The 19240-nt window shown below is 44.8% G+C and overlaps 1 protein-coding gene across 6 annotated transcripts in view; it reads right to left on the bottom strand.

Moving 5' to 3' along the window:
• Positions 1-18118, bottom strand: part of mtmr4 (myotubularin related protein 4) — a 37815-nt gene extending 19697 nt beyond the window's left edge. For 2 of the 6 annotated variants that reach the window (XM_076020139.1, XM_076020141.1), the window contains exon 1: positions 8336-8485. In XM_076020139.1, coding sequence (XP_075876254.1) covers positions 8336-8380 — 45 coding nt within the window. In that variant the 5' untranslated portion in view covers positions 8381-8485. Of the gene's footprint in view, positions 1-5660; positions 5697-8335; positions 8486-14146; positions 14243-15136; positions 15308-17970 lie in introns of those variants that run through there. The other 4 variants (XM_076020138.1, XM_076020140.1, XM_076020142.1 and 1 more) reach the window with 3 other exon arrangements.
• Between the last annotated feature and the right edge of the window lie 1122 nt (positions 18119-19240).

Raw genomic sequence — 19240 nt, 5'->3', positions numbered from 1 at the left:
GATTAAATATTGACACGCCAGACTTCCAAAAATGACTTTAAAATAGGTCATGCGTGACGACTGGAAAAAAAAGTTCACTCTATGAAAACAAATGGCACTCTGATGAGAAATAAGCCGTGTGCTGAACGCCACCCTCCCCTTGTTTACACTGACTTGTGATTGTGCAAGAAGTTAATGAGTGTGTAAATGACAGATAGCGCCAGTTATCAGGTGCCCAAAAGCTGTCGAGTGGGCATTACTGTTGACTACAGAGAAACTGGGACTAAGAAAAATATTTTACGTGCTTCAACAGTTCCTACTTCCCGAGCGTTTCAAACAATCAGGTCCCCTTTTAGGAACCACGCAGCCAAATGCTTTGGCTTAACGGAACCCTACCTGTTTCAAGGCTACTGATAAAAATTCAAACGTTCTTATCGGGTCCTATCGGGTTTAGAATGGATAACTGGCTAATATTAGACTGCAACAACTCAACAAGCAGCAGAGGTGAGGATGCAGCAGGAGGGAGTTGCCTTGTTGCCTTTCACCTCCTCTCACAACTAGCACACCTTCATTTCAAATGTAGGTCACATTTCAATCGCATCAGATAAAAGACAACGGAAGTTGTTTATTATTTTTCAAGAGATACAAAGTTTGTTCCCATGTATGCTAGTAACCTAGTTTCACAACACACGTGACACAGTTTCTGTATTATAATTACTATTTATTATCACATGTAATTGTCTTTTTTTAATCAAAAGTTAGGAACATGCAAGGGTTTATAATTGCAAGAATCTTTCAAGTTTGTGTCAAGCAAAAGGAGTCAAGTTTTAATAGCACCATGTGAACCTGTGTCTTCATGCTGAGAAAGGAGAAAAGGTACTGGAAAACAACCCTTTGTGATGTCACACAGGGTAATGATACCTGACCGTTACCTTTCCCTAATCAGGGCAGTGTTTGATTACTCTCTGACAAGCAGTTAACGAGATACAACAATAACTTGTCTTTGTCCAAGTTTTTCTGCTGTTTTCCCCTTCAAAGTCTGTTTCTCATCATTGGGATCCAGCACTCCGAGCGACAGAATCAAGGTGAACCCAGTCTGTTTTTTTTTGGCTCACAGGACAATGCTACGCTGCTTGATGCAGCCCCTCCATCTAAGCGCGGCCGTATGTTTGTGGCTGCTCATGAATGAGCACAGCAGTGGAGTTGTGAATGGCAGCAAGGTGGAGGCGGACTTTGGACTGGTGTATTTCTATCTCCAGTGGATTACATCTCGGCTTTCTTGCTTGTGAAAGACTTCAGATTCAGGAAGTGTGTGTGTGTGTGTGTGTGTGTGTGTGTGTGTGTGTGTGTGTGTTAGGGTTAAACACAACGGAAGTGTCATCCTCGATAGCAGGGGAGCCTCTGACGGTACCATGCCGACCTCCTGCCACGTTTGCAAACATTACATCTGTCATCTGAAGGTCCAAACTGCTGATAAAACCTGATGATTAGCAGGCCACCCACTGGTAACAGATAGACATCCTACAGTGACACCCCCCCTCTTTCTCTTTTGGTGATTAACCTGACAGCTGATTTCAAAGGCACAGGAGTCTTGGGCAAAAAGAAAAGTAGAAATATCAATAACTGACTCGTCAGTCAGGCCACAGACTCACAATAAGGCAGGAGCCTCATTTCTCTGCACCAAGTGCAACATTTGAGGTTCAACTCAGTGACAGCGAGGACTTCAGTTTCCTGATAATGAGCCTTTTCCTGCTTTTGATCACACCGGGGACGTGGTGTTTACTTGCACATGGAGACACCTGGATATTTACATTCTTGTATGCATGCTAAATATTAATAGGATGAGTTTCCCCTTTAGTTCAGCTTATTCACGCAGGTGCCTGTGATGTTTTTTTTTTCTTCATAACAGCACAACCTATTGTGATCTGTACGTCAGAAGAAAATAGCCCAGGGCTAGCTTACTGTTGCTATGGTCAGTTTACTTAAAAACAATCATTTTCAGGTAGATTTGAATTTTACGGTTGTGAGCGGTTGTTATTTCAATGCTTGAATTTTGAAATCTCAAGAAACAGTGTGTGTGTGTGTGGTGGGGGCCTGTGTGGAGGGGAGACATCTGACAATACCAAGATATATGGAGGTCAAAGCTATTTTAGAGGAGGAGGAGGTCGTAAATTATGCACGCTCATGAGTCCTTTCCTTTTTTCAGAAAATAATTCATGACGGATCATGCAAAGGCCTATTGAATAGACTGGAGAGAGATAAGAGAGGACATCAAGAATGGCAAGGTTTGCTTTTATTATGTACAATCGTTCCTTTTCCTTACTACAAATAAGACATTTTGTGTGTGTGGGATGCGAGAGGGTAGTACTGACGCAAGTATGAAGTCAAGAGAGGCCGCCTTCTTGGAGACTCTACTATATCACAGATCAATAGTTCAACCGGTACATCAGCAATCAATAGCTCAAGCAATCAATCAATCAAGGCAGAACAAAGCCTCACGTCTTTCAGTCGTCAGGGACTCTTTCTCCCGGTCCGATGAGGTCTGTTTGTGGGTGACACTAATGGGTAAACAACCATTGCCCCTCCCACTCCGCCGTGCACCAGCTGTTCTGCATGGCAGCAGTAGTGGCAGCCAAGGGGTGACTTGAGTGTCAAGGCCGTGTGGAATGCAAACGTCTATCCTTAAACGCCCTGCGGTGTTGCGGTGCACGTCGTATTGCAACGCTGGTGAAAGTGAGGTGGCCTTTCCAGCGCCGCAGTGCATTCGTGCACGGCTTGCACTGGAAGCACAGAGGTGAAAACAAGAGATGAAACAGTTCGGCTGAATCTGCCAGAACTATCTCCAGGAAAACAAACTTTGAGCCCGACTGTTTTGCCGGATCAACCCTGGTTAGCGGCTTCGAAGTCTCTGCATAAAACAATGCGCTGAACCCTGGACCTGCGGCCTGATTCAGGGGTCAGTGTGGAGACTGATGAGCCAGCTGTGCCTCATCAATTGTACTCAGTCTCACTGGAGAAAAGGTGGACGATTATAGCAGCTATCAGTCAGAGACACGGTGGAGGGGTCAGGCCATTACAGGCCGATCTGGGCTCTTGTTGCTGGGCAATGTGAACCACCGGACTCCCGTCCAAAAACATTCTAAAGCCCCTCCTCCCTCCAAAAAAAAGAGGGCAGGGTTTAGTGTGGCCTGCCAGACAGCGGTCATAAATGATTGTGGAAAGCTTCAGGTAAGAAGTCCCTGTGTAAAAAGTCAATGCTAATCCTCTAACAGGAAGACATGCCCATCATGTTATCAATAATCCAGCCTCTCTCTTGATTGCTGCACTTGGCTGCTTGCATGGAGAGAGTTGGCACCTCCCTCCTTACGGAGTCACCCTGACATTGTACGCCAGCGACAGAACTGAAAGAACACAGTGTGCTTAAAAGCAAAAATCTGCTGACAAAAAGTTGGGCAGCATAAATTCACGACACAGACCATGCATGACATGTGACTTGGACTAATGCGTTGAAGTGATTCCGAGGGGGCTAATGTAGCCACGCAAAAAGTTACAAGAGCAGTGTGAACCAAATGAGAGACGGAGCCTGATGGAAGACTGAGCCACATTTTGAGCAGCGGGACGTGAATGTTGCAGCAGGACAGAGGGGTCCCATGCGGACGCCCTTCAGGAGTCCCATTGCAGGGCTAAAAAGCGGCTGGACCTGAAAACTCTGGTGATTGCATCTACAGAGACAAATGCGGTGAGAGCGTCTGTTTTCTAATTTTTGGTCCGCTGCAGAGCGTCCACAACCAGGCAGACAATCAGCTTACAGAAGATTAAAAGAGAGGAGAAATGCTCTCACTTTGGGGCCGGCTCACAAAGATGGAGCACAGCTTGTCCTGCGCCCAAACACCGCTTTTCTTTTCTTTTTGCTTCGTCACTGCCTCGGGCACCCCCACCCTTCCTCCACTTCTGTCCCACCAGAAATCAAAAACACTTGGAGCCAGTAGACATGCATACTCACAGAATGCATCTCACAGATATTTTGGGTGAGAGTGGCTAACACACCTCGATGACAGCGACTGCTCCAATGGTGTCAATTAGGAGCTGACATGCATGTGAGGCAACGCTGTATGCTTGCACGTGAGAAAGGCCAAACAGGTTAGAGCGAGAGTGAAATACGTGGATACGACAACCTATTTTAGCTCTAAAGCTTTTGAAAACAATTTGCAGTTCTTACTCACCAGATTATTCACTTAATCTGACTGAGGCTTTTGTACCACAGAGTTGTGCAGATTAGAGACCCCTCTCCATGATGCAGAGGTAAGGTCCCCTGCCAGCTCTTACAAGGCTGGTTATTCGACTTAATTCATGTGAACTAAGGACAAATGAATCCCACCGGGGAAAGGAAGGAGATGAGAGCGAATGGAGGCGCAGGTCAGTTTGATTGAGACGAAGATATTCTTCCCCAGAGTTAGAGGACACTATGGGAAGATGACTAAGCAACGTACAACCTTGTGAATCATGTTTTGCCTTTCAACCACCGTTCTACAAATGCCCCTTTAGCGGCGGCAGATTATTACTTGTCTGTTTCAGTATCAGGAATTGTGGCTGCACCACCACCACCACCACAACGAGTCACCAAGTCACTGTGACTTTGCTACAACAGTTGCCGTCAATTTGCAGGCAGAGTGCTACGGGTTGTGGTCTTGCGCAATTCTCTTAGTCTCTGGTGCAGATTGTAACGAAGGCACATTGGTAGTGGCTTCTAAATGTGCAGACACAAAAGTAAGCCTACAAAAGTAATGTATAATATGCTGATGGTCGCCGACTGGGCATCTTAAAAAAAAACAACAACAATATGTCAACAACATATGCTTTCATACAGTGTCCCCTGAACTGGCACATATTTCATTATTTGGCATTGTTGGTGTAATTACTTTTGGTATGCTTTTCGTGTCCCTGGACTCATACGTTTTACTTTTTTGTATCTATGATGATTTTGTTTTTTAAATACACATCAGTTGGGCTTCAAATTCTTTGTTTAATACTGCTGACTTGTATCAAAACACTGCCATAGCAGAGAAAGTATAGACGGTGAAACGATCGCTTAAATCACAAAATCGTTTATTATTGGACAGAATCAACGCACAACTTGGGTCCACACAAAACACTGCAGCAGCTTAATTCACCCATGTGTGTTCAACCGCTCTCAGAAGCGAACTTGGAAAGCAGCAAACCCAAAATACAAGCAGAACATAGAATTAGCGTTGATGGCTAACAGTGTACCTGAAATGCCAGCACCTCTTTGTTTGGCCATAGCACTGTTTTATAAGCCTTTAAGTTTTCACTCACTGTCATGTTTGTCAAAACCTTACCCAATCAGTGGCCTGCTCTCCACTGACATCACTTTTTAGCACCTGCCTGGCATAGCCTGGCACCTCAGCCGAGCAGGTACTAAAATAGTATTGGTAACAGTTCTAACAGATTAGTACCTAGTGGAAACGCCCATAAACCGACCCAAGCTGAGCCGAGTAGGTGCTAGAGGAAGCACGCCCATAGAGGGCACTGTGTTCCTGAACAGTGTCTTTAATTCTAATGCAAAATTCTAATACTTGAGTCCTTCCTGAAAATAAGGCACCTCTGCCCAGCACTAGTCATGTTGCAGTAACAGAGGACAATTTAACAAATGTTCTACTTACACAATTATTTAACTGGCTCATCTTCCTTAAAAGTTCCAGGGGGGGCATTTACAGATTTGTTTTTTCTTTTCTTTTCTTTTAAAATTTGCAATAATGAAAGAGCAACAATAAACTCAATCAAGCAAATCCAGATGTTTCACTGAAGATTACCTGGAACTTCGTAAAAATTTAAAGTGATAGAGAACACAGAGTACTTTTATCTTTACATAGCAAAGCAAGTGATTCTCAATAAAACAAGAACGATTTGGGGTTGGCTTCCTTCAACCACAACAACAACTCTTGACTTTTTTTTTTTTTCCAGTCCTTGCGTACTTTAGTGTTGCGTTCCACAATGGCTGTCTGTTTTTTTTAAGAGAAAATACTAGAATATTAAAAATAATACAATAATAAAAATTAGTAGATCGCTCTCTAGTCTTGGATTACCAGATAATTCATGTAGATGGAATGAAGTATTGCCATTTGTACTGAAATAACTTAGAACTGCAGGTGTACTGACAGACAAAACAGATAATAGAACAAAATATATAGGGTGTTACATTTACTGCAGAGAATTTCTAGAGGGAGAGAAGCAGTGTGTGGCCAGCATTTGACTTTATCTCAGTTAAATTGCCAGTGAAATCGACTTGTTTGGAGGCCGCTGCGATAATTATTCGTTTCCTTTGAGGCGAACCCCATCCATGGCACTGTTTTTTTTTTTTTTAGATACTCCGAAGTACACAAGCCACAAGTCTCGCTGACCTCCCTGCGTGCCGTTTAAGGGCGTGTATTTGTATTCATCACATCCATTTGTTGACAAATGCCAGCTACAAAACAGTCTGTTTCAGGTGCTCAGCAGGACGGTTCAAAACCAATTGTAAGGATTTGCAGAATGAGTAGCTAAGGCTGAAAACTGCCACGTCACGGAGCAAGACACGATGTAAACAAAGCTGTACGCAGTTGGAGCTCCTCCCCAAGTGAGTGAGGGCTGCTTCACCGTCTTTGTGACAACGCTAGAACTAAGCTGCTGTTGTTACCCCCAGTGCCCCGTCCCCCCTTTCTGATGTCCTAACTGATGCCATATGCGTGTCTTTTGACATTTTTGTCACAAAAGGCTTAATGCAAAGCCCTGCAGAGTGTCTCAGCATATCCGTGAAAGCTTTTGTCTGTACTTACACTCTGAATTCATTTAGCCACTGGGTCTCTAATAGAATCCGAGTCATGGAAAAATCTCAACCAATTCAATTTGGCTTTTTATAGTCCCATTTGTGCAGACAATATATTGCAGTGGGAGAGAACATGATAGATAGAAACTAAAAGGAAAGGTAACTGGAGACACTCCCTCCTCCCCCCTCCCTCCTCCCCCCTCTATGGCTGGACAAACACAATGTTGAAAATTCTGCACCATACTGCAACTGTCTCCCCAAGACCGATATGTGGTCCACTTTAGAGGCAGAGGACAAGCATACTAAATTATACAGACTGTGACGCAGAAGGGGAACTGCTGACTCAGCTGCACCACAGACGTATTAAACAGAGGCCATAAATTGTGCACAGCCTAACCATGTCTGATCACAAAGCCCACTGGATGGACCAGTGTGGCTATCTCCAGACTTAAGCCCAAAACGAGAATTGAAGCACCTCCCCATATTTTGCAATGAATATTGAGGAGAAATGCCAGCGACCTTAAAATCTAAACAAGAAATCCACCAAAGGAAACATACACTTGCACCATGTCAGAATGTTAGTGTAGGTATTATGTATGTGTAATTATTACACAGATACGAGACTTGATGAACTAACCAGCCCACTAGTCTGACCTTAAACCTGACAGATTGGAACGGTTTTGCTTTGTAACATAGTTACAACAAAAATTCCAATTGCTAGTTTTCCAGAGATATTTGAAACCAAAACATGACTGCAAAACTTGGCATAGAATGAGTAAAAAAAAAAAAACTACAGTAAGAAGAAAGGACTTGATGAAAGCCCAGTATTATATGTAGCAGCTAATGGCACGGAAAACATATTTCTAGACTAGATAAAAGAACCAAAAACACAACATAATCACAAAAGGGCTGGCAAGTCTGACATAACTGACAGTGGAGATGTTAAATCTAGTTCAGCTAACACATCACTGAGACTACAGGACACGAGTGAGCCTGTTGTGTTTCTGAGCAATCAATCTCTTCGCCCCTCCGTCCTCAAGGAGCAGAACTAAAAATAAAACACCTGTTCTGCATCCGTCAGCCGCCGCAGGTCTCGCTGCAGTGAACCCACGACGCCGCTTTGTCTGGACCGGTCGGCACTACGCGTTCCCTCGCACGTTTTAACACCCTGTACTCCTGATGGTGGCGCCTCCCTCTCCGCCTGCCAATCACATCGCCGGCGGCTCGCATCCTCTCCAGCTGGAGAGGGAGGCAGCGCCAGTGATGGCGGTAACGACAAAGCCTTTGATGAGCAGGCAATTTCATTACGGCTTCGCCGCCGGCCGACCACCGCAGCCCTCACGTGCGTCGCCACACACACACACACACACACACACACACACACACACACACACACACACACACACACACACACACACACACACACACACACACACACACACACACACACACACACACACACACACACACACACACACACACACACACACACACACACACACCACGCGCACACTAAAAAGGGCGTGAACTTACGAAGCAGTTGAGCATGGAGCAGGACACCCTTCCTGCGAGGCTCATGTCGAGGAGAGGCGGGGCTGTGCCTGGAGGACACGCAGCAGCAGCAGCACGACCGGCGCACGAGGAGCCGGCATAACCATTCTTCTCCCTGCCGGAGCCCCTCCTCCACCACCTCCACCACCACCACCAGCGCCTCCTCTCGTCTGCTCCCAGCCCTCCTCCTGTCCCACGCCGCCGTCGCCGCCACCTCTTGTACGCGCCTTCTTCCTCCTCCTCCTCCTCCTCCTCCTCCTCCTCCACCCCCACCCCCACCTCCTCCCGAGAGCTGCCGTGTGTGGCACGACACGCCGGTCTCTAGAACGCCCCTCCTTCCCTCCGTCCCTCCTTCCTTCCCCCTCTACGGTGGCAGGGAGCGCGAGAGTGCCGGTGCCTGGAGAGACAGCCGCTGCTGCACAGCCGAGGACAGCAGGAGCAGGATCAGCAGGAGGAGCAGGAGGAGGAGGGATAAAGCGGGAAATATTCCGAAGCAGGAGCGGTGGTCCGCGTCGCCAGCCGTGGCCGAGAGTGATGGGAGGACTGCAGATGTGCCTTCCGTACCGACTGGGAGGGGGAGGGGGCGAGGGGAGTGCCTGATGCTAGACTCCTCCCTCTGCATGCGCATCCACCTCCCTCCCTCTCTCATCAGACTCACATGGCTCGCGCTTCTCCTCCTCCCTCCCTCCCTCCATTCTCCCCTCCCTCCTTCTCTCCCCCCCCCTCCGCCCTCCCTCCCTCCTTGCTCAGTTCACCCTTCACCGACATCTAATAAATATGCCTGTCCCTTGGCAACGAGGCGGCAAAGCTCGGAGCGTACCGCCAGCATCCGGGAAGATGCTCCGGCAGCCGCGAACGCATCGTCTGCTGCCAGCAGCTTCTTCTTCCCTCTAGAAAGCGCGCAGGTCGCAGGCTTTCTAGAGGGACGCTGCGCACAAACGCAAAACGCAACCTGTTGGCAGAGCACATGTGTGAGAGAGAGAGAGAAAGAGAGAGAGAGAGAGAGCGAGAGAGAGAGGGAGAGGGAGAGAGAGAGAGAGAGCATCCTGTGGTTGGTTGGAAAGAGTCCCATTAGAAAAGCGCTGCAGTGGTGGGTGAGAGGAAGTGCATGCAGAGATCTACAGTGACACAGCAATCTCCAGCCACGTATCCATCCTCAGTGTGTGTGTGTGTGCCTTTTCCTTGCACTGCCCGGCTGCAGGAGCAGCATGTCTCTGCGGTGAGCGATGCTTTTCTCCACTCCTGCACCTGCCGAGGACTGGTGAAGGTCACTGAATGCATAGCGTGAACGTGCAGTCGGATCACACGGAACAGGGGGACACCCTCCCTACCTCTCCCCTCCCCTCCACCCTGCCTACCCCTCCCCCCATTACGTCCTCCTGGGCAGATCGTGACAGCCCCTCGCTCCATGACCCCACGTTATGTAACGCACATATAGCGGAGAATACAAAGCCTGGATGCAAAGGCGGGACAATTACCAGCTGGCTATGGCTACTGCAGGCTACATGCGCATGTCTGCATGCATGTTTATGGTTACACTGGTAGCATAAAGGACGTCAAGAAGCAATTATGCTGATGATCAGGGTTTGAACTCTACAGCATGATGGAAAACACACAGCTTTCTAAGCCACACGAGCAGGAAGACAAAAAAAAAAATACTATAATGCTTTATTTAAAAGCGTCTGCTTGATGCTGATTTTAGGGTACATGGTGTACAACCGTGTCTAGGGTTACATAACAGCAGGGCATTTCAGGGGGTTTTTCAACCTATTTACGGTGCACATCCAACAAGCAGCTGCCATGATTAAAGTAGGTCTTCTGCAGTAAAAGATGAGAAGTGAAACCACGTTATTCTGTAGTAACGTTAATTACACAGGTTTGGAAGTGTAGTTTCAGTGTGACAGATGTGTAATGCTTCATTAATTGTAAAATGAAAAGGTACATTTCTGGACCAATTCCATTCAGCAGTGATTGTCAGCTTCAAGTTGTCCTTTTTCCATACATAAATATTAAATTCATATATGATACAAATATTGCATGTATAAAAAAGTCACTATTATATAGTACAATATATACTGCACATCACTAGAAGTAGGGGCCCATGCCGCAGGAGGCATTTGTTTATAGCCGTGGACCATCTCATCAGGTAAATGGACTCAGGCCTAGGCTGCAATGACGCACTCTTCCCCAAGCCGAGAGAGCCCGACCAAGAAATCATTTTAATGTCACATGCTAAACCTGTGACTAAACTAGGAAGTGAAAGAATTATACATGGGCGGTGGGAAGAAAAAAGAAAACCTCTGTGCTGCAAGTTGGCTGCACATGGGTTTGTGAATAAATTTGTGTCGGATATTAAAGTAGACTGCCTGTGCGAGCTGTCGTAGCGCGTCAATAGATAAATGTAGAAACCACTGACAGGTTTTGCTGTTGTATTCTGATGTCTGACAGCAGGGAAAAATAATAAAATCGCTCAGCAACTCGGTTGGCAGTGCTGAATTTCTTTGGCAGTAATCCCAATGAATATGCCTCATAATTGGAAAAGCGCAAGCTCATCAGTTTGGAAGCAAGAGGTACTTTCTACTTAAAGGGGTAGATGGAAGACTCCCATTATCATTTTTGATACTTTTAGCCTTAAATTAGGAGCAAAGCAGAGATAACCAGGCATTGAACAGAAGGGTAACAATGAGGCTTCAAATGTGCTCATTCATTTACAGTTAAACATACAAACGCCGACCATGAATTGGATCTAAAGTCCAAACTGTGGCCTTTGACTTTCTCACCAGTGTCTGGGCGGCCCCGCCCTCACCAGGCAAAGGTCTGGCACTGATTCTGACTTCTTGTGCCTGAGATTTTATTTTAGGAAAGCAGGGCAGCCAGGCACCACCAAGTGTCAGCCTTCACGTTGACACACAGTCACAGTGGTGTGTACGAGAAGGACAGGGTTTGTTTGGGGAAGAGCAACAGCAGTTATCTACAGTTAGGTGTGGCATAATTGACCTTTTAGGCTAAAGCACAATTGAACTTGATATGAAGGGTTGTAAAGCAATAAGTGCAATGACATATCCAATACTTTGCCCGCTCATTTTATGACTTGGGTGCCAGGTGTGTGACAAAAAAAGAGCCCCACTGATCACCAACTACAATAATCATGCAGTTCTGCTGTAAAGAGGAGGAAAGGGGAGCCAGGCAGAACTTAAGCAATGCTAGAATCAGGGGACCCATCAATCATTAGTTCCAGTTATATTCAAAAACATCAGAAACCACCTTTAGTTCACATTTTAGTTCCAACTCTACAGCTCAATACTTCAAACATCGGCATCTCACAGGGCATTTGAGGAGAAAAGAAAACCAAACACACAGTCCTGACGTTAAGCAGGCGGCTACCCTTGCTTGCTCTGCACAGCGTGCTACAATGGGGGCCGTGCGCAGTGTAAAATAACTCCATTGTCCCCGTTTCCGTGCTCATATTATCCTGCCACCAACACAGCGGTGTGAGTGGACAGCAGCACGAACTCAATACTTCCCACTTCACCTCAACAGAGGAGCTGCAGGCTGGGAAGCAATTAAACGCAGCTTCGCAAGACGAGATTAAAAGGATCAGATTACCTGGGGAGCAAAAGGGCCGCAGGAACGAAAATGTCGCCTTTGGATCAGCAAAAAGAATTGCGTTCGGTGGAACTGTCATCCATTCTTAAGTGTTATGAGCGTGACCGGATGCACACGTTGATGCTGCTCATGCGACATTGCTCATCTGTTTGCTCAGCTGTTAAGCGTGATGACAACAAGTGAGCGAGACCAACTCCGGACTCAGGCATGCGTAGGTCAGTCAAACCATGAAGTTGGAAATGTGGAAAAGTGAACTTTAACATCGCTAACGGAGGTCTGCCTTTGCCTACACCCCCCCCCCCCCTCCGACATGCCCCGGTGGGCACATTATTGCTTCATCAGCCTCCGCCATCAATTAAGCCCAGCGCTCGACTGCGTGTCCCATAAAAAGGCTGAGAGCCGGGCGGCCAGCCACTGTGGCATTCTGTGGAACCAGTTGGCCAGAACTCCAGGACACACATCCTCCAGTTACACTTCCTATTTCTGTCCCACAAAAGCTGCAGCCGGTAGTTTCAGGGGGAATTTGTTGATCATCTGGTCTCCACTTCCCCTATCTTAGAATTCTCATCTGTTTTAGCTTAAAAAAAGCAAACAATGGCATTTAGTGAAAAATAGAAGCTCTACGTTATCAATAAATAAATAAATAAATAAATAAATAAATATGTATGCAAAAAATCAAACAATATAACGTTTTGAAACCATGATGAACTTTTGGTTAAATTCATGCAACTGGTAAATATGTAATTAATAAAAGCCATTCCCACCCAACTGTCTGCGATGCCTAATGCTTATTTATCGGGGCGAAAGGACAACTATTGCCTGCACACCCACGATTAGTTGCACTATTAGGCAAGACACTCCCCACCTTGCGTTGGTACTCAAAAGTTGTGATTCGAAGAGAAACCAAGATGCATGCAGCAACTTGTAGCACCGCAGTTATTTTTCTGTTTTTCCTTGACTTTCCTCTTAGTAGTGTCCAAGACTGTAACACCAGAGCCAACTTCCTAGTAAGTTTACACAAACCTGGCAATAAAATCAGATTCTAAGTCACTCTCACGACTGAACCTCAAATCAAGGTGAGTACCGTCCACTAGGGGGCGATCAACAGAAAAATGTATGGATTCAGCACTTTACTGTACAAAAGCGTTTCCTTTGCAGCGGGACACATACAAAACTTTGACTTCATGGCTACTTGCCTGCATGTTGCCTTCCACTTTCAGCCAAGAACATTCATGTTGTAAACAGCATAGCGCTCGTGCGCATGGAACGCAAACAGAGCTAGCATGTGCTAAAGTAGAGTGCAGGCAACTGCTGTGGCATCAAAGACTTGTGACATCTGTTACCAGCTACACGTCGCTTCTATTGATTTGGCTGCACGTCACTGAATGAAACAAACATCGCAATAAAGTTGTCACCCAGCTGCTAACCGTGTCGTCATAATACAGAGAGGTGCCACATGTTGAAATGTCAAGACAGGGACACTGGCTTCTCCAAATGGGCCTGGCAGGTGAGTGTGACTGTATGAAAGGCCTTTGTGAAGCACTGTTCAGGTGCAGAAAAGCCCTATACAAGTGTAGTGCAGTGCATTTACCATGTGCCTGTTTCATGGCTTGATATTTCTCCACAAAACAGTGATGGATGCATCTGTTCTGCCCTTGTTTGGTCGCTGGACGTCCATTACTCGCGACACCAGAGGCAAAAGAGGATATGAAGCAAGCCGGTTTGTTCTGGTTTACATGCAGTGCAACCTACATCTTAGTAGAAAATAAATTATAAATAGCCTCGAGTGGTAGAAATCTGTAATCTTTTAGTTGGTCATTAGTCTTTGCCCGACTTTCTTCATGGGATATTTTTTGTTTACTTGATTTTTGCATTTTTAAAACAAAACAAAAAGAAAAGTGAACTAAGTCCAGTTGGACTGGATAACCAGACAGGAGACATTGCATACCGACATGTTTGGCACTGGATGTGTTGCAACACCCTGCACAGCTTTAAGGCCTGCATGAGCATTGTGCCATTTCTGACTTCACCAGTCATTTATCTTCGCAGGGTGTGTGTGTGTGTGTGTGTGTGTGTGTGTTTGTGTGTGTTCAGAAAGCCTGCGCTTTGCTTTAGCAGCAATCTAAAAGTCTAGAGTGGAGTACAAACACAGGCGCCGCCTCCTCCCCAGCGATGCGATTGGCTCACCATGCTGCCAGCTGTGGAAAGTCGGCCCCAGGCCCTGCTCTTCAGGTCCCGCCCTCGCCTCCCGTCCACTGGGCTCTGCGGTGCCAGCAGTAGCTCCTGCCAAAACACAAACACACTACGTTCAGGCATGGCGTGTGCGTGGGGAGGTCGTGAGTCACGGTTGCTGCAGGAAAACTGGCGATAAAAAAAACAACATTGAACGCTTTTCAGAAGCACCTAACTTGACATTTTTACGAGTTATGGGTTACGGTGTATGCCGGGTGACGTTACAGTTGCTGGCTGGAACAAATAAGGTCACATCTATGTAAACACAGTCGGCACAAACATGCAAGCACATGTGTGAGGAGGGGGCGGAGGAATCCGCGTTGGAGACCCTGGAGCAGGACTCCTGACCCAATATGACCCAGCTGGAGAAGAGATTGCTTCTTTTCCCGAAGTCAACATTCCTTGGTGCTTATCAGCGTGTTGATAGAAGTAGACAACACATATGGAAACCTCTCCTGCACACACCCAACACAGCAGGATTGGCCCTGGCTGCCATTCTCAGGTTGGATCGGAGCTTTTCTGGGGCGTCCGGACAGTTGTGTGCACCGCTGCAGCGGCTGCGCGCGTAGTAGAGGGACAAGTTCACACACTGACAGTAAATGAGTGCAGAAGTTGAGTTGCACGCGGACACTCGACCAAGCGCTCTTGCTGATCTTTCAGGAAGTATGGGGTTAAGTTTGTTATAAAAAAAAGGGTCAAACTCAAAGACGGCCAGACGCAACTAGGCCGTGCTGTCCTGTCTGTGCCCGCAAGGATAAAATAACAACTTAGAATGACTGAGGAATAACTTGATTCAAAACAGAACGTCTCACTTCCCTGTTTTTTTTCCCTCCAGACACACCCCCTTTTGCACACAGCTCCACAAAAAAAAAAAAAAAAAAAAAAAAAAAAAAAAAACATTCTCTCAGCTCAGATAATCCCGCTGCTGAAGCCGACGTCTCTTACCTTCAGCAACTGCTGAATCCACAAACGCTATGGTCGCTAAGGTTGAGCTGAAGCCTGGCGGGCGCCCTCCAAACAAGCACAAGTGGCCGTGTCCCAAACACACACTGGTTGTAGTCCAGTGCATGACATACCTCCTTCTCTCCCTCCTCCCTCTCCTGCTCACTCGCTCTGTCTCTATTGCTTACTTTTGCTCCCTCCCACTCTAATGCCAGGCTTCTCAAAGTGAAAGGAGCCGTACTACAGGGCACGGACTTTCTACGCTGCGCCCACCTCCGCTCATGACTCGTGATTTAAGGCCACTTTTTTCTTTTTTATGACTACTCCGTCATCAGTAAAGAGCTGACTGGCTCAACAGTCATAATTGTTTCCAAAGTTGAACAATATCACATTGAGGACTGGCAGTTGTATTGCACCATGCAAAAAAAGTATTTTTTAATAGTATAAGATAAATAAATAAAAAATTGTAAACAAAAAAATCTATTTATGTAGCATCTTCTTCAACTGCGAAATAGACAGAATGTTTCAATTCAATCATTATTGTAAGGCTTTTATTAATATGTAAAAAGACCAATACGAAACATATCAAAGACGTCTATATATAACAGTGGACTTTCACTCTGCATTAAGTTCTGGTTTTAATTTGACTAAGCACACAAGTTAGTCTTTCACTTTTGATATCTGTACGATACCCGGGTGCATGTTTACCATATCTTTTTTTTTGGCTATGAACGCCTTACTGCTTACAAAAGCTGAGAGATGAGACTGAAAAGCACAGTGTTTCATGGACGATGGAAAAGAGACCAAACTTTGTAGAACTAGTTCAGGTTCTTGTACTGTTTCTGACAGTGATAACTGGATGATAGTATGTGATTGTGATTCAACATCTTCCACGGAACCATGCAGGTCCCAATGAATCATGACCAGTCAGCCCAGTGATTGTACTGCAGCCGATAACCCATAAATTTGTGAATTCATTCTTTATTTTGCTTATTTTTATTCTTCAAGATCAATACTCAGAGCCAAAAAGCACTGTGTTTATTAAGCAGATTTTAAACTATTTTTTCCAAGCTTGTATTTTAGGATAACACTGGTGTACAGCTGCTGTAATATGAAGTCTAGGTAGTAATTACCATAATAGTAGGTTGCAGATTATTAAAGAGAATGCAACCTGGTCATGAAGTGAAGGACTTTTAATGTAATTGAATACTGTCAGACTACGGTAGTTGTTTTCAATGTCAGTGATGCCCTGAACATCACTCTCATCCGACTAGATGAATGTCTATGTGAATGCAAATTTATAGCAGGCAAACAAGATTGTGACTGCAAGAGGGTATGGTCCTTAAAATCAATGCTCGGCTTTGCTTGAAAAAATAATATCGAGAAAGCGTCACACAGCACAATATTTTAAATCTCAAAGTAATTTCTCTGTATTTTGCATTACTCCAGCATAACAATAATAATTTCCAAATCGGCTTGCTGTATCAATGGGAATGAAGGTCTACAGACAACATTTGGAAAGGAGAGGAATTCTGTCTGACATATTCGAAGTAAAACGAGTTCCAAAACAATTGTTTTTGCTTAACTCCTGTCAAAGTATAACAGGAGCAAATCAACATCTCTGCCAATAACAAATGTACTCAGTGTCAATACAAGTTTAATTTCTTTGTTTTCTTTATCAAAATCATACTGTACTTTCCCATCGCCACCCTTTTTGGTTCAGCAGCAGCAGATAAACAGGGACAAACAGAAGTTTCAGGGTGGTTGATGTCATCTGGTGTGAGCCGGATGTATCAAATGTCTTTTATAGCCCCTCCAAAAGATGGGCATTTAGAAAGAAGGCTAATGGCAGTGGAGAACATCCTCAAAAGGTTTAGGTAGTGCGTCTATCAGAATTTTGTGCCGAATGATATATTTTGCTTGGCCAGAATAGTCAAAGTTTACTCAAAGATGCCTCATAATTGCAATATATTTATGCCTGACAGTACGCCTCTCTGTATGGACAGACAATTGTAAATTACTATCTATAACCAATGCCTTCCCTGCACAATGCACACAGGATTCTCAGAGGCTACTAAACATGTCTTATTATGCCTAACATAATATTTCTTTGACAAGTTTAAATGGTGAAAAAACGACTTAAAATTCTCTCTGAAATAAAATGATGAAATAATGTCTCTTCTGTACGAGACGAATCGACCTGGGAGAAAAAAAAAAAAAAAAATGTAAAAATAAATATAAAACGTTTTGCTTGATATTTGTCTCCTCATTTAAATTTGGTTTTGAAGCAGAACACGCAGAAAATAAAGTATTTTCAAAATGGGACAAGTCCTTGTTTGTTGGTTTTGTTTCCTACCTTGCCCGGCAATAGTGAATTACAGTAAATGTGAAACACACAAAAAGTATTACCCAGGCTGATAGTCCACGCTTCCGCTAATCAAAATTAATGACTCTGTTTATGAATAGCAGGTGCTCCGCCTTATGACGACACAACAGGTGTGAACGAGTGGTACGGGGATAAAGTTCACAGACACGCCATGGTGAAAGTGAAAGCGGGAGGCAACTGCCCCCGCAGATTGGCCTCTCCCCTCTGGAAGCAACTAGTTTAATAATCACTGAGCGTGCCTGTATGTGTTAGCATTGTTTGCAAACGTTAGCATCATGCTAGCTGCCGGGCGATAGTAGCACCACGGGATGCTGGCGTGTAATTCCCCGCTGACCGGCGACCTGGACACGACAACATAAAGCCCGAACAATGTCGGACGGGCAAAGACTGGCCAAAAGCAACATACTGTCCAGTTGTTACTTAATTGTAAGGAATAAATCGAGTTACTCACTCAGGAAGAATCAGCTGACACAACGGTGACTCAGTAGACTGCGTGACTTCCGCATTCCTAGATGATGACACCAGCGCTAGCCACTGGTAATAAAGAAGACTGAAGATTCCTGGCCAATGGGGCTCCACAATGCGCGCCGGCCAACGAGGTTTTCCAACGGTCAAGTGAGTGGTTGCACACACCCACAGAGGAACCAATCAGATACCACGACGCGCCAGAAGCGCACCAATAGAAAATCACAGCGCGGCACAAACTGGAGCCACACATACAGCGTGCGGTACGTGCGCACAAGCCGTTATAAATAGGCTGTTTTTTTTTTTTAATTTATTTATTTCCTTTCCTTTTTTTCTTTTTTTTTTCTTTAAAAAAAAAAAAAAACAACAACAACAAAAAAGCAAACAAAATTAATGTGTAGCGCAAATATCGACTGAGTTTATAACGATTAGAGAGTATTCTACTTGTATACTGTCTATCATTAAAATTAGAAACATACAGAACATTTTTAACTCGGTTTTTTTGTAATTTAATTATACAATTATACAAACATAATCAGAACACTCGTAATAATATTTAACAAAACTGAGATTCAAATCTACTAAATCTACACAGACACTTGAAAGGGCTACATGCTGGTCCAACGTAAGTAATCGTTACTTTTTAAAATGTCTTTCTTTAATTATCCTTTGAAGAACACAACTTTGTAGGTATCCAATTTTTTAGTTCTTACAAACGATGTCCTTTTTTAAACTATGTGCAATGAAATGGCTTGAGTGTCAGCTGTCCTTCACTCAAGATTAAAATTAGGTACCTTGGAAATTTGCTATATTGCACCATCTAGCGGTGTAAATAAACACTTTTTAATTTAAATCTAATTTAAAAAGGCTTCCAATGCGGTTTTTTTTTTTTAAGAAACTTTCATAGTTGCTATTAAGTAATGATACCCCTCTCCCCTCCACACACACACACACACACACACACACACACACACACACACACACACACTCTCTTACACAAAACTCATCATGTTCCAATCTAATATTAACTTTAAGTACTTTGGGCATATCATTAAAGATACGACTCTATAACCTCAATGTCAGAATGTCTGTAATGGCAATTAAATTTACATTATGTATCTGATCATTGGTGGGCCAGTACTCTGAATACTGGCTGCATATTAAAAGACTGGACTCAGGAGAGATGACTAAACCTGAGCCGCTGTTGTTGAACTTTTAAGCTAAAGTACAGCCACGAGCAGGGAGGCGGATATGTG

Source organism: Nelusetta ayraudi, unplaced genomic scaffold (assembly GCF_046127955.1).
Source record: "Nelusetta ayraudi isolate G7.1 ecotype Tasmania unplaced genomic scaffold, CSIRO-AGI_Nayr_v1 ptg000011l, whole genome shotgun sequence".
NCBI lineage: Eukaryota > Metazoa > Chordata > Actinopteri > Tetraodontiformes > Monacanthidae > Nelusetta > Nelusetta ayraudi.
Note: the sequence above shows the minus strand (reverse complement) of the source record. Positions and strands in the feature narration are given on the sequence as shown.